General features: G+C 37.2%; 1 protein-coding gene across 1 annotated transcript; it reads right to left on the bottom strand.

Annotated features, from left to right (window-relative positions):
• Nucleotides 1-7,058: 7,058 nt before the first annotated feature.
• Nucleotides 7,059-14,909, bottom strand: LOC103450854 (lon protease homolog 1, mitochondrial-like). The gene is made up of 19 exons (XM_008390256.4): nt 13,679-14,909; nt 13,282-13,347; nt 12,954-13,145; nt 12,773-12,838; nt 12,465-12,506; nt 12,232-12,354; nt 12,011-12,109; nt 11,844-11,909; nt 11,667-11,753; nt 11,460-11,499; nt 10,837-11,008; nt 10,287-10,411; nt 9,958-10,088; nt 9,767-9,871; nt 9,475-9,588; nt 8,966-9,235; nt 8,521-8,790; nt 7,735-8,253; nt 7,059-7,586 (listed from the first exon to the last, which is right to left on the bottom strand). The coding sequence occupies exons 1-19, from the start codon at nt 13,985-13,987 to the stop codon at nt 7,401-7,403; spliced, it is 2,982 nt and encodes a 993-aa protein (XP_008388478.1). The 5' UTR covers nt 13,988-14,909; the 3' UTR covers nt 7,059-7,400.
• Nucleotides 14,910-15,698: the final 789 nt, after the last annotated feature.

Below are 15,698 nucleotides of genomic sequence, written 5' to 3'. Positions count from 1 at the left end.
CGGGCCCAACACATGTACGATCTGGGGTGTGGGCTAGAAGCCCAACCGCAGGTTGACTTCGATTTTGGGTTGTGTGAACAAGCACAACCATCTGGGCTGGCTGTGGTGGTTGCGGGCCATGATAGGTGGCAAAACCTAACAAGCCGAGGCTTGCTACAGGCGAGCCAAGGCTAGGACAAAGGCCAGCAAGCACAAAAGCTTGCTGGCAAGTTGGGCCAAGCTGTAGGGATAACCTAGCAAGGCTGCAAGCTGCTGGTGGGGTTGAGGCTTCAGGCCCATGGAAAACCCAACCTAGGCTGAAGCATGGTTGTCTGTGCAGGAGTAGCAAGCCCACGGGGCCACTGCAAGATGGTCCATGGTGTTGAAACGACGTCATCCTGGTGATGACATAGCTGCAGGCTAGCCATGTTGGCTCGGCGGTACGGCATTGAGCCGCGGCTCAACCACGAAAAATCCCAATTTTTTTTTCGAATTCTAGGGTTAAAAATAACCCTAATTGATTTTAAATTAATTTCGATGATTTGACTCACAAATTCCACATAGTATAATTGCGTATTGCATGAACAGATATATATATATATATATATATATATATATATATATATTGACAAAATATATGAACACATATGCAATATATATAATTGAAATGAAAATATAAATATAGGGGGTTCATGCATCATGGGGAATGTTTTCCTGCTTCAAGGTCGTTTCAAATATCTTAATTTATTTTAAAAGAACCTAATTGGCAGAAAACGATTAAGCCTTTGATTGTTTAGAAGAGCCTTTTCCTATGATCCTTCAGTTCCTTAGCTTCTGGCAAGAACATGTTGATAACGTGTTGTAGGCCTAATTTATTGAACTATATTTAAGACTAGAGAGGGAGAGGGTCGACGACAAGAGGGATAGAAGAGAGAGATTTAATTATGAGATGTGTGTTATTCCACCCTATTGTGCCTTTATTTATAGTAGTAGGGAATGTAAATTCCTTATCCCAATATGATTACAACTCTAATAAGATAATATCTAGTCTAAGAGATATGATGGAATCCTATAAGGATATCCTAGATATGTTACAATTTACACAATCACATTTCTAATCTAATATGACTGCAACAATTCTCTCTTATATAAAATAGTTTGTTTTTAAAACAGAGTTGGCATTGTTAATGAAATAATGAATCGAGTTTAACCCAACATTTTCTCTACCAGGAATTTGCTTTGCGAAAATATCTTTGGTCCATCAAAGTCAACCAATAACATTAGTGGCGGAGCAAGTATGGGGTCATTGGTTGTCATTGATCCAATAACTCCAAAAACCCCAAATATATTTGTCTATACATTGTATTCGACCACTATAAAGAGTTAAGACAAACTAAATTACAACCTCCTCTCATACTTCTTCTATTTGCTTCTATAATATTTGTCTTTGTTTTCTCTCTTCCTGTATGAAATACTTTAGTTAATGAAAAGCATTGGAAGTCTTCAACATTACTCCATAGTATCTTGCATTCACCCTCGACAAGCCTCTACAAATAATAGTAGTTGTTGACATATGTTGGCATAAACTTTCGACATATATTGACAGGAATTGGCAAGTACCTGTTAGATGCTTGACGAAATGGCCAATGAAGCTTTTTGGTTGATAATTATGACCCCCCCTATTTGAAAATCATGGCTACGTCACTGAATAACATATATAGGCAACAAAGAAGTCACATTGCAATAAATATGCGTTTTAGCGAGGGAGACACTTTGAGAAAATAAAAAATATACTTTGATCCAATTGTTATATGGGAGTAATTCAACTATTTATAAACACATCACATGCAAGGTCACTCTTTTTTCTGATGTGGGATTGCTACTTTCAAGCCTAGCTCGCGGGACATGGAGCACATGTAGCCATTGGGCTTTGCATGTGAGACAACATGCTTTAATATCATGAAGAAAGTTGAATCCCACCATGAAACTAATTGTCAATATTGAGAGCATCCCAACAATTTACACAAAGCGCATATTCATTATAGGGTTGTGCTTCCCCAATTCATTTAACGATAAGGACAAAATAAAGGATAAAGTGAATAGTACCAGGATTGACTTTTTAATGTAAAAATGTGATTTTTCGTTAAAGTGAACAGTATCGGGAGATTTTCGTTAAAGTTCCCTTCATTTAAAGGTATAAAGTTATAGAAACAGGGTTATCACCCTAAGATACATTGATCGAATTGGGTGAAATATATATGTTAATATATTTATACTTATTAGTTTCTCATGTCGTTACTGCTAAAATTCATCTGTTAATTTGTGTATGTAAAAGTACTATTAATTTGGATTAAGAAATGATTTGTATAAATTTCAACTTACCAAATTTCCATTCATAAATGATTTGTTTAAATTTCAACTTATCAAATTTCCATTCATATATGCTCAGCTTGCCCACAGTTCATGTCAGTTTCAGTTTGTCCAATCTAAGCCCTATCCCATAATTTAGGGCTCGGTTAAAAGTACTTTTAAAATGGTTAAAAGCGTTTTTGGTGAAAATGTTGGATTAATTCTTAGTAAAAATGCAAGTGAAACATGGAAAAGCACTTGAAGTGCTTCATATAAGAAGTACATAACTAACGCTTCTTGCATGAGTCACTTCAGTGCTTTTGGAATAAAAAAATCCTTTCTCCAACAACGCTTTTAGTCATTTTAAAAGCGATTTCAAACGATTCTTTAGTGCAATTGCAATAGTCTGCTTGTACAAGAAAATGCATTGTTATTTTGTTTTTTTTTATTGGAAACAAGAAAGTGATTGTAAACATTTCAATAATAAAAATTAATTAATTTTTGTATTACACCATATCCATTGTGTTTGCTGAAAATGAATCGTAAACTTTTCAAAAATTTATTTTATTTTTGTATGGGAACATTATTTTATTCATAGTATTCATTTTATTTTTGTCTGCGCTTTAAGCATTGTGACATGTGATTAGTGAAGGGCAAGTCGATGATCTTTAATGCACGTTATATAATTACATAAGATTACCAGCCTAATGCTCCAATATGTAGCACATACAAGACGTCGGCATAAGAGGATGATGATTTCTTATTAGTTGGTGATTAACACAGAAGTACTATTAACAATTAACACATGATTACTATTAACATGAATTGTTAGAGATGATTAGCACCTACCCCACGTCATTAATTATAGAATTTGAATTAATAAACCCACGTGTTAACGAGGTAGAAAACAATATTTACTTACTTCGTGGCAATAACAAATTATGTCGCAAGTTATTAAATTAATTAAGTGGCTGCTTGCTGTTGTAATCAGAACTTTTGGTGATTGATACATCAGCAAACTCAAGTGTAATTTTTAAGTTGATGGGATGATCCGATATGATAATTGATTAACTTCACTTGCCTAATTAGGAAAAAAATAATGAATATATGAAACTGGTGTTGGAAATGTTCCAAGTGGATGGGGGTGGCAATCCAAAACGTGAGTGAATATAGTCTATATTATCCCGCTCGTAAATGCATTGTTTTTAGACAAACCTACCAAATCAAATCCACTAGGCCTCCAAATGAGAACTTTTGTGCAACACTAATGTCAATGTAGCATTATTTCAAGTCGAATATAAACTGATTAGGAATGTCAGCTTAGCTAGGGTTTTCTGTCCAAAGGCACTTGGGGACCCCTCTACATTTGATTTTAGAGTACATGCATGCTTAAAGATTTGCTGAGAGATGTTATTGAAAACCTGACCTCGGGGTGGGTTACAACTCGTAACTACACTTGAGTGACAAATCTTTTACAAAAAAATAGCATTTTTTCCGAAAGAACGCATTATAAGTTTTTTTAGAGTCTCAATAATAAATTTCTTCACGAAAACGTAAAGTCAAAACGCAAATAATATATAGCGGTACTTGTAACACTTCATGATGTGGATATATCATATCTTTGCATGATATGGATTAGATTGGATAATGGTAGTCGGGCGCCTCCTATTTGCCATATAAAGTAAAAAGGCAAAATGATGAAATCAATTTGGTTGAATGTCACAGGCTCAATTTATATTTTGCAAAAATTTCCTCCACTTTTGACTGATTATACGCACATGATTTAATCTTAGACCTCTCTTCTTTTCTTTTCTTTTTTCTTCCAAAAAAAATTATAAAATAAGAGCAAGCACAATTTCGATAGTGAAGGTTTTCATAGATTCAATTCAACTGGTTTTTGGGGTCCCATTATTTCTGTGACTTTAAAAACCTAACATTCCCTTTGATTTTCCTGGTGGAAATATGACCCAGTGTAGGCCCTCCTTTTTCTCTTCTTCCTCGAGTCATGGCATGCTACTACTTAATCTCGAAGGTTCATGCATGAAATCTTGATGGGGTCCTTTAAATTTGGATACTTTCTTCCTTTCTTGCAGGCTGCAGCTTTATCAGATTTTGGATGCACTCATTAGGGTACCCAAGTTGGGAAATCATTAGGGTTTCCCAAGCAGGTTCATCACTAGGGTTTCCACGTAGTCATTAGGGTTCCCACGCAGGTTAAATTTGAGATTTGGTTTTTATTAGATAAATGCTAAGTAAACTCTCTTTAAAGTTGAACTCTTCGTAAAATAGTGCAAAAAACGTGAGGTGGCAGAAAATCAACGGAGAATACCACTTTTGAGACATTTCTCTTTTAATTAGGGGTGTGCTATCCACACACCCCAAATTACTTCCCACACATCCCTTGTTAATTTTTGTCCGTTAATCTTCTTCAAATCATCTGATCCGACGGCCGAAAATTAGAAGGGTGTATGATAAGTAAAATGAGATGTGTGGATATCACACCCCTTTAATTATTGGTAATGATTTAACATGGTTAATCATGCAATTTAAGGGTCTTATCAGCATTACTTTTCGATTATCTGCAAGCTTCGCTGACATGTAGCTATGCACGCGTGATGACATGGCAACAAAAAGGAGATGTAATCTTCATCATATCACGATTGTAATTAAGTTTTATTTTTCTTGCAAACTATGGTAGTGTCAAACCATCGTCAAAGATACTAATCAATGTTAATCACTTTAGTGGACGTGGGAAATCTCATGTATAAGCACAAGAAAATTATCTTATGATTTTACATGTTATGTTATGTCATGTTTTTAAGAGTATTATTAGGGACGTCTTTGACATTTGGGTTTTGTACAAGTTTTACAAAATATGGGTTCTCCTTAAGATAGTATTCCAAGATTTCATTTTTGGACAATGTAATTCATGCCATATTCAACTAACAAAAAATTTCAACTAATTTTTTTTTTCATGATTTAGGGTAAACCCTTGAAAAAGGAGCAAGGATGAAGAGGTAGAGGAAGACGCTTTGTGTTTATGTGAGAAAATAATACACAAGTTAATTATATTTTTATTGTTTAATTGTTAGATAAATGTAGAAACCTAATATCTTGTATAGTCATATGTTAACTGAAAACTTTTTATTGGGAAATATGTAATATATAGGAGGATGAAAAATTATGGGGCCTTCCAAAATTTGGGCTCTAAAATTGGAGTCCTGTTCCGATGAAATGTTTGCACGTCTTCAATGTTGTCATTGAAAAGTACAAATTACTGATAATTTAAAACATACAACTAAATAAGACTTTAAATTTCAAATTTACTGTTTGACAACGTAAAAGTGTCTAAAAAACTATACTGTCATAGAAGTAGTTTAGGTTGGATTGATACTTGATAAAGTCGTGTAAATAGCATGTGCATTCAATCAAAATCTGAGACTAACTTCTAAAGATATTGGCAAAGCTCAAATCTTTCATGCTGGTTTTGATTGGCGTTTGGAGAGAGAGAGAGAGAGAGAGAGAGAGAGAGAGAGAGAGAGAGAGAGAGAGAGAGCTCCACCACGGCTAAGGAAAAAAAATAGTATCTCATGTTGATACAAAGGATTGCAGATGGAGGAGTTGTCTTAATCTAAAAAATCACACTCGGCAGAAAGCGAAGAGCCTTCTTTTTTTCTCCAAAACAGTTGATGGTACTCAAAGAAGTTACACCGGCCCACTTTCTGACTGTCCAATGAGGTAAGAGGTGGACATACATAATGAATCTTCGGATGTCACCATAACACATCTTGGACGATAGGCAGTGCTATGCGTTTAACTTTCTCATATTACATTATATTATTCCTCTGAAATGTTATAGTGACGTTTGAGGTGTGCATATGTAGGTCTCTCAAAAAGAGGAATAAAGACTTGCATGAAATAGGGAGGTCAAATTAACTGTGCCTGTCATGCGCAAGTGAAGTTTAGGGGTGTGGTGCAAGTCTTTCTAAAAAATGATTTGCATAAAATAAGGACACAAAAGTGATGGTTTTTCAAACCAATTATGAGTATATGCCGTTCGGGTGTGCATGTAAGTCTCCTTAAAAATAGGAATTACATAAACTTGTTAAAAAAATGTCAGTTCTTTTTTAAATCCAAGTGTCAATGGAAACAAAAAGCGAGATCATTATGAAGACAATGGCCTTGTCAAAGAGCACTCGAGCATATTCTGACACACACTCCTTCAAACTCATATTTCACACGGCACATTTTGGATGGTCAGGAAGAGATTGAAATGCTAATATATGCTAATAAGATGGGAAATAATGTAATCAAATCATAAACGCACCACCACCAATCTCAATTGTTTTGATTCATCCTTATTCAGCAGCCCTCAGAAGAAACTCGTTTGAAAGTATTTTTAAAATGATTAGGTGAAATACTTTTTGTACCAGTTCTTAGTAAAAAATAAAGGGAACTTTAACGAAAAGCTCTAAGTATTGTTCACTTTAACGAAAAACCACATTTTTACACTAAAAAATCAATTATGATACTATTCATTTTACCCTTTATTTTGTTCTTTTGGTTAGAACTCAAAGTTTTCAAACCCTTTTCATTAGTTTTCCTAAAAATAAATAAATTCTAAAGAAGCACTTCAAGTACTTTTAGGACCCAAAAATATTTTCTCTAAAAACGCTTTTAGCATTTTTGAAAGCACTTCTAAACGAGCCTTAAATTTATAAAATAAAATATAAAAAAACTAACTTCCATATTTATTAAATAATTCGAAAATTTCCCTCATTCGTTCCACAGATATATCAAAATTCTGCTCAAATGTGCTTGTTACAAAATGGGGCAATTGGATGCTTCAATTTCACCAGAACAGTAAGACAAATATAAAAGTGAATAAATTTAAATAAGAAAAAAAAAACTTGTGCCTTGCAGCCATCCAAATGATTTATCTCTCTTCTAATTTGGCTTAGCCCTGTTCTGATGCTTATGGGGATGGTCCTGACCCAAGGACGACAAGAAAACACGCACCGGGCATGTATGCCAGTTTCAGTTCTATCTTGAGAATTGCTGGGGAAGAAGGCCTATTCGTCCTTGTTCTGGCCATCACCGAAAGCCAAATCGAATATCTGATTGTAGTCCTCTACAAAGTGAACATCAAGACCTTCTTTTACATTAGGGGCAAGCTCGTCGAAATCCCTCCTGTTGGCTGCAGGAAATATAATGGTCTTCACTCCTCCCCTCCTCGCTGCTATAGTTTTCTCCTTAACCTAAATTGTATGCAAACATGAAGTTTCGATGAGTTTGAGATGCACCACGACGTACACAAAAGCATTACAGCAAACTTCGATAAAATTTCCTAAATAGAGAATATAATGCAACTTAAACTCTTAATAAATGTCTGATCGCTTAACCTACCCCGCCAATTGGAAGGATCTTCCCAGTTAGTGTTACTTCACCGGTCATTGCTAAATCTTTCTTGACAGGCTTCTTCATGGCAATGGACAGCATGGATGTTATCATGGTGCAACCAGCACTAGGTCCATCTTTTGGTGTGGCCCCAGCAGGAACATGTAGATGAAGCTTGGAATCGGCAAAGAAGGCATTGCTTGGATCTTTATCGAGCAATATCGCTCTTGCAACTGTGTGAGCAATTTGGGTACTTTCTTTCATAACATCTCCAAGTTGACCAGTTGCATGAAGGCCTCCTTTCCCCTCTCCTTCCTCAACCTGAGTGGTCTCTATGTACAAGGTGGAACCGCCCATGGCAGTCCAAGCAAGACCCATCACAACTCCAACCGGAGTCTGATCATAGAGGCGTTCAGCATGGAAAACAGGTTTGCCAACAAAATCAGACAAGTTTGGTTCGTCAACCAAGATTTTTTCAACTGTTTTTGTTCCTTCACTTTCCTGAATTTTCTCAGTCTCTTTCGCATCCTGTAAAGACGAGTACAACCATTTAATCCTTCAGTTGGCAAACACATTCGGATAGCAGAAACAGATGAAATGGGATTGAATTGAGGGGCAGTTTAACAAGCTTCTTTAAAATAAGAATCATCTTAAACGCTCTCAGGTTGGAGGTTCATAAAGATTGCTAATATTGCATGAAGAAAAATAATTCTTAAGATTGTACTCAAGTTGCACCATTACTCATACAGCTTATGAAGTAACCTCTACCCGGTAACTTTATATGTTATCACATACCTTTGAATCCGTAGGTTCATCAGTATCTGCAACCTCAACTTCACCAACTGCAGGTTCGGCTGGGAGATCCTTCTCTAAGGATCCAGTTGCAGTCTGGTCCACGCTTTGATCTACTTTATCAATATCTTCTACTTTGGTTTCAGAGGTCTCTACAACCTGAGCTGCAAGAACTCCAGGTTCGACTGGGAGATCAATCTGACTAGTGGGAGACTTTTGGTCAGCAACTGCAGGTTCATCTGATGCTCCTTGTCTAACAAGTTGCAGAGCTATCTGCCAGGGCATAAAAGATAGGTTAAAGAAATAAGGTCACAAATTTGTTCCACATTTTCAAGCAGTAGCTCTACAGACCTAAACTTTAAATCAAGTGGATAGAGTTTTATGGTTCGTCATATAGAAAAGGTTCAAGTTTGTGGTAGTGATCTAAATCTAGATATTGGCGACAAACCTTGCGGTAGATCTTTTCTATGTGCTTTTGGAGGTTCCTAACTCCTGCTTCGCGGCAATAATTTTCTATAAGAGCAAGAAGAGCTGCATTGGTCACTTCAACCTGTTCAGGTTCAATTCCACATGCTTCACGTGTGGTCTTCTCCAAATAATCTCTAGCAATGTGCATTTTTTCATCAGTAATATACCCAGCTATGGAAATAACCTCCATTCTATCCAAGAGAGGATTCGGTATATTCTCCACAACATTTGCTGTACAAACAAACAGAACCTGTAACAAAATTTCCAAAGGTAGGATCAAGTTAAGAACAAGAGGAATAAAAAGAAACCATCTGTAATCCTTATTACATTTCATCCATGCCGCAAGGCCCGCAACTTATATTCTAAAAGACATTAATTATACTACTCTAACCTTCACACAAATATGTCAGATTGCTTGAAAATTGCAATTATACTACCAGCAAAAGTAGGGACATCAGAATGCCTAAAAATCACATATTAAAAACTAACCTTTGACAGGTCAATTGGAACATCAAGATAATGGTCAAGAAAATTAGCATTTTGCTCTGGATCAAGAAGCTCCAACAAAGCACTTGCAGGATCACCAGCATGCCCCCTTCCCAACTGCCACAAGACAAGGCAAAGTTAAACAACCATGAACTTATTGCAAAACTCAAAGCACTTCTGGTTTTGTAAATAATCATTTTAGAAACCTTTCCTCACTCTAAACTACAAAAGAGACCGACAATATGATGTCTCTCAGGTACAATATGAATCAAGCCAACCAGCCATAATATATTACCTTGTCAATCTCATCAATCAGAACTAAAGGGTTAGCTGTTCCCACGTTTTTAAGGCATTGTACCATCTTTCCTGGCATAGCACCAATGTAGGTCCGACGATGCCCCTGGATGTGATTTTAGAAGTATATAAGGAATAGCTCATGTTGTATAGTTGTTCTCAAAGTTTCGGTGCACAAAGCTTGCTAAATACCTTAATTTCAGCGACATCGGATAATCCTCCCACAGAGAATCGGTAGAAATTACGGTTCAAGGCACGTGCAATTGAACGACCAATGCTGGTTTTGCCCACTCCAGGTGGACCAGAGAGACAAATGATTTTCCCTGTGATAAATATGCAGAATATCAATAATCCGCACTGCTATCATGAAAACTAGCACAGATTTGCAGCATCTTTTACAACCTTGGATATCAATATAAAATAAGAGTTAAATCAGTGCCTGAGAAACAAGATAAACAATGCAATGAGGCAATGCTCCTAAATCAAGGTAGACAATTGTGAAAGATGAAAACTATACCAACCTTGTGACATTCCTCTAAGTTTCCCGACGGCAATAAATTCCAATATCCTTTCCTTTACATCACTTAATCCATAGTGATCTTCATCAAGAATCTTTTGAGCCCGAAGAACATCAAAGTTCTCATCACTGCATTTGGGATTTGGATAAGAGAAGTTAGAATATTTAGAAATCTGCTAAAAAGTTAAAAATACAATAAGGACACATTACTTCAATTAAATAACAAAATAATGCTTACCACAAAATAATAAGAACAGGACAGTAACTCAAATAATATATCTTATATACCTATCAAATATATCTTTTTATAGTTTTTTTAACATTCTCACGCTAGTATCCATTATCCCATTTTAGATTTATATAAACGAATATTCATTACAGATATTCCTATCCAAGTATGGCATGGTGTTAAATTAACAATAAATGGCTTTATAATATAGTTCAAAGAGTCTAAACAGATTATCTTTCAGCATCCGAGCCACAAATATGACATCAATTATTGGAATGTCGATATCCTTCGCAATTTGATTAACTAAATTGAATAGTGCAAAAACCTGTAATTTCCCCATGGAATGGAAGTCAACCAATCTAGGTAATTACGCGTCACATTAAATTCACTTGAACTAGCCTCCAAAAGCTGCAGTTTTGTGAGCTCTTCTTCTATAACTTGCAACACATGAGGTGGGCATTTTTCCCTGTTTGGTTCAAGTCTCTCCCTGAACTTTGCTGCACCACAGAATCACAAAAATGATGCAGCCGTTACCTTCATGTATATGAACAATCAATATTTAGAATAGATTATCAATGTTATCTACAAACATGCTTGAGTCACATTCAGATAAAAACTGATGTGAGAAAGCACCAACAGCGGCCATGATGTGCACATATTTGCAAACATGGTTGCGAAACTTAATGTTATACAAAGTTGGTCTTAGTCCCGATTGTATGCATCATGTGATCACACAATGCAATACATAAACAACGTTTGTCTTACTAAACATCTATAACAATATAGAGAAGGCCAAACATATATTTGTTTTCGACTTCATGGTAATGTAACAGCCTTTGACTTTTGCAAAGGCAGGGAAAACAATACACACACACACACACACACAATATCTAGGTTTGCGAGAGTGTTAAACTTAATAAAATAAAAATATTAAAAAATAATACTAACCAGAAAGTGCTGTTTTGTCATCCGCCTCCAATCCCAGTTCCTGCATCATGTCAAGCCCCGTAAGGTTACATAATCCCCAAGAATGAAATAAAGGAATGGATATAAAACCCCTCGTAAAGAAAACAGATCACTGAGAAATCCTCATCCACATCCAAAGGGGTAATGGCATAAAAAATGTCTGGATGGTTGGAGCGGGGAGACAAACACCTTTTTTATTGCTTTAAGCTGCTCATTCAACAAGTAGCGGCGTTGTTCACCACTTATCTTCTCTTCAATTGCCTTTGCAATAGATTCCTAGATATAACAAAAAAAGGAATTAACAAAAGAGAATCAAACCAGTGGAGAATATATGCTACAAAACAATGACATACTGGCATGTCATACCTGAATCTTGCTGATTTCTATCTCTTTCTTCACTAGTTCCAGTGTGAGCTTTAAACGTTTATAAACCTGAGCAAAAATTGCACAGTTAAAAAGCATTGTCGATATGATAAGATTGAGTATAAATTCACATCAATCATCCCAGTTACGATTTGATAACCTATGCTTACATCTAGCTCTTCAAGCACTTGCTGACATTGAAACTTGTTTGCACCAGATATAGCCGCTCCAAAATCTGCTAACCTTGGAAAATTAAAATCACCTATATGCTGCACAAATATAAATAGGAAAAAAAGGTTTCACATGTTGCAAGCAAATAAATTTATTTTGAAGTACAGACGCATTCAAAATGAAAGATGCCTTAAATTTCACAGATTATGAGAAACTGAACCTGAGTGTATGTTTGAACATGATCCCTCCAAAGGGAACTAGTCTTCAGAACGTCTCTTAAAGTCGATATAACCTCAAATGACGTTGCCTTTATGACATCATCATCCTTGTTATAGGGTTTGTCCTGAAATACAAAGTATAAACCCATAAGAAAAAGAGAGAAAAATCTACTTTATATGTGGAACCTCCAAAAGTAAACAAACTGAATGGGTAAAAATTGAGACAAATGTGGACCTTGAGATGGTCAACTTTTACAGTCAGAGGATCCTCCTCAACCTGCAGACAAGCCATAAGTTTGCTTAGTTTAACTATACCAATTTGAATTATAAATGTGTTTTGAGCGTGTGTTTGCACATGCAAAATCTACAGGCACATACTTAAATACTGAAAAGTTTCACTAGACTAAAATGTTTTAATCAGTTCAATGAAACGTGAAAATGAACCGCGAGACATATATGAGGTGATGAGCCAAAAAAAGATGCTAAATATGCCTGCTAAAGCCATTGACCAAAAGTTCATGCTTACTGATTAGTTTCCCTCACCATCTCTGTAATTCGAAGTCGCCTATGACCAATTAGAACAACTTGGTCCCCTTGAATGCTTGAAATCTGAAATATGAAGACAACAGGTATAAAAATTCATAAAAACTGAAGGAAATTCTACTGTATGTCCAGTTAATCCACAGAATTAAGGGCATATGGAACTTGGGAGTAAACTAGATACCTGGGCAAGAGTACCGACTTCATGCAGACGGTTAAATAACTCCTTCCCTTTTAAGTCTGTTATGTTTTTATCTGTTTCAGAACCTGAGACCACACTAGGGTCAGTCCCTGGCTCATCCTTGAGAAGAAAAGCACCAGCATATGGAGCATGCCGTTTTCGGCTTTCTTGTAAAGCTGCCAACAACTTAGGATCCTACATCAGAAGCGACACATTAGTTAGTTCAGTAAGTCAAATGTTGTATAACACCTTGCAGTAACTGCAATTCAAGAATCGACCCAACAACCAAAATGCCAACTTGATTTTCACTGTATCCAATAGTCTCATGTACCTTCACATAAATTGGCATGTAGAACCCTGGAAAGAGCGGACGATGCGGCAATGGCAACGCTAAAACCTGACCGAAAGGTAATAGGAAACAAAAATAAATGGATAGATAGGGTATATAATTCATGAATCCATCATCCAACTTATCTGTTGGTTCAGAACACACAAAATTTCTGGCTTTCTACTTAACAAAGCAAAACACTTACACAAACAAACTTGAACAAACCATCCCAAGAACTAAAAACATCCTTAACAACACAAACACCAACATAAACTGAATTGCGAAATTTAAGATTACAATTCAAAAACACAACAATTAACAATAAGTTCCTATATCTTCATTTTCTCCTAATCCAATTAAACTATTTTAGCATAACCAAAAGCTCCAAATCCAAACCAACCGTTAGATAATCGTCGAGTCTCGGATTTGTGGGCACAATTGCCGATGAAGATTTCGACTCAGCGGCCTCTCCCTCTGCCTCGGCTTTCTTTACCTCGATTTCCGCCACCTGATCAGACCCATCTTTCCCGTCCGAGCAAAAATACGCTCGGCCAACCGAACTGGGCCGAGTCAACCCGGTGAGCGAGCTAATAACTCGGAGAAACGGCGAGGCGAGCTCGGTGGGCCCGGGACGGAGCCCCAAATTAGGACCCAGGCTGTGGATTCGGCCCTGGAGGCATGAGGAGGAAGAAGACAGAAGCTTCAGCATTTGTCTTTGGCAGCAAATCGATTGAAATTGTGGGAAAAATCGGAAATTGAATTTAGGGTTTAGGGTTTTTGGTAGCCCTAGCGGAGCAGTAGTGGGTTCGAGAGAACCGCCATTGTTGCGGAGCTTAAAACTCCTTGAAGCAAAAGATAGATATTGGGTTTCTTCAAGCGCTTGAATTTAAAGTTAAAGCCCTTCATAAACCCTTGTCGCTTGTACTTTCATGTGACGAAAATGCCCCTGCAGTTATGAAGAACTACATAAAGAATGGTGCGCGCAAAATGCACGATGCATCCAGAACCCCTGAAGTTTCCAGAGAAAATTTCTTCAAACTCTCCCGGTAAACAAACAGAACCTTCGGCTTCTCTGCTCCACACTCTGCCTCTGCGTCACCAAAAATCCTACCGTGCAGTCCTTCAACATTCCGCTCGTTTCGGAGCTGCTAGGGAAGCAGCACTGGTCGGAGCTCAAAACCCATCTCAAAGGCTCGAGCTTTGCCGCAGCTCTTCACCAGCTGTTCGGCTCCGGCGCCGACCAGAGCTAACTCTCAGGTGCTCAAAGATATGAGCTTTCTTAGATGGGTTCGTCCGAAACAGCAAAATGCATTCGATTTCTTTGATTTTTCACATGGTTTCAACTTTCAATGTGTATGTAGCAAACCATTTTTGTACAATTTCGAGTTCAATATGTTGGTGTTGGCATATGTGAAAAGTTTGCAGACACATCTGGGTTTTGGAGCTTTCAGAGAGCTCGAAATTATGGGTTCAAATTATCTTGTAATCCTTTGTTGAGTGCTTTGTTGAAGGATGGTGAAATTGGTTATGTTGAATAGGATACGCCAGAGCACAGTAGAATTTTCGATGTTGAATGCGTATGGTGGAAGGATTGGGAGGAGAAGTAAGGCTGATTTGTGTAAAGTTGGGAAATTGGACAAGGCAAAGGATGTTGCCAATGACACGAAGGCTTGGGGAATTTCACCAAATGTGGTTGCTTATAAGACTCTGATTGATGGGCTTTGCAAGATGGGTGGTTTGGGGAAAATGTACGAAGTTGATGCCGTTTTGACGGAGATGGTGTCGAATAATGTTCGCCCGAGTCAGGTTTATGTTTAATACTTTGATTGAGGGGTTCTGTAGTAAAGATGAGAATGCAGAAGTTGCGATGAAGGTGTTCAAGGCGATAAGGAAGCAGGGTTTGAAACGGACTGTGATTACGCATAATTCACTGATTGATTGGGGTATTACTGCAACGGGAAGCTTGATGAGGCAGGTGGTTTGCTGGATGAAGTGCTTGGCTTGGGTGTGAAGCCAAATGTTGTTACCTACAATGCCCCTTATAAATGCATTTTGTCGAGTGGTTTTAACGACATTAGAAATCAACGCTTTGCACCCAGTCTTAATATGTTGGTAGATGCCTGTTGTAAGGATGGATTGATGGAAAAAGCAAATGTGTTGCGCAGTTTAATGTTAGAGGGAGGGATTTTCCCAACACTCTGGCATTACTGCCGGATTACTGATTTGTGTAGACAGGGAAACGTTGAAATTGCCATGAAGATTTTACATGAAATGGAGGTGAAGGGCTTGGAAGTTAATCTCATAAATCAGTAACACATAATGTATGAATAGATGGATTGTGCAAAGAAGGCGAGTGAAGAAAGGCATTGCGATTCTTAGACCAGATGGCAGACGATAAAAAAGGGCCTTGTTTCCAGTAA

The sequence above is a fragment of the Malus domestica genome, chromosome 12 (genome assembly GCF_042453785.1).
Source record: "Malus domestica chromosome 12, GDT2T_hap1".
Taxonomy (NCBI): domain Eukaryota; kingdom Viridiplantae; phylum Streptophyta; class Magnoliopsida; order Rosales; family Rosaceae; genus Malus; species Malus domestica.
Note: the sequence above shows the minus strand (reverse complement) of the source record. Positions and strands in the feature narration are given on the sequence as shown.

Coding starts and splice junctions, on each gene's coding strand:
- LOC103450854 (XM_008390256.4), bottom strand. CDS start 13,987: ATGCTGAAGCTTCTGTCTTCTTCCTCCTCATGCCTCCAGGGCCGAATC. Junction 10,089..10,286: donor ACTTAGAGGAATGTCACAAG/GTTGGTATAGTT, acceptor TATTTATCACAG/GGAAAATCATTTGTCTCTCT. Junction 9,236..9,474: donor TTCCAATTGACCTGTCAAAG/GTTAGTTTTTAA, acceptor ATTTTGTTACAG/GTTCTGTTTGTTTGTACAGC.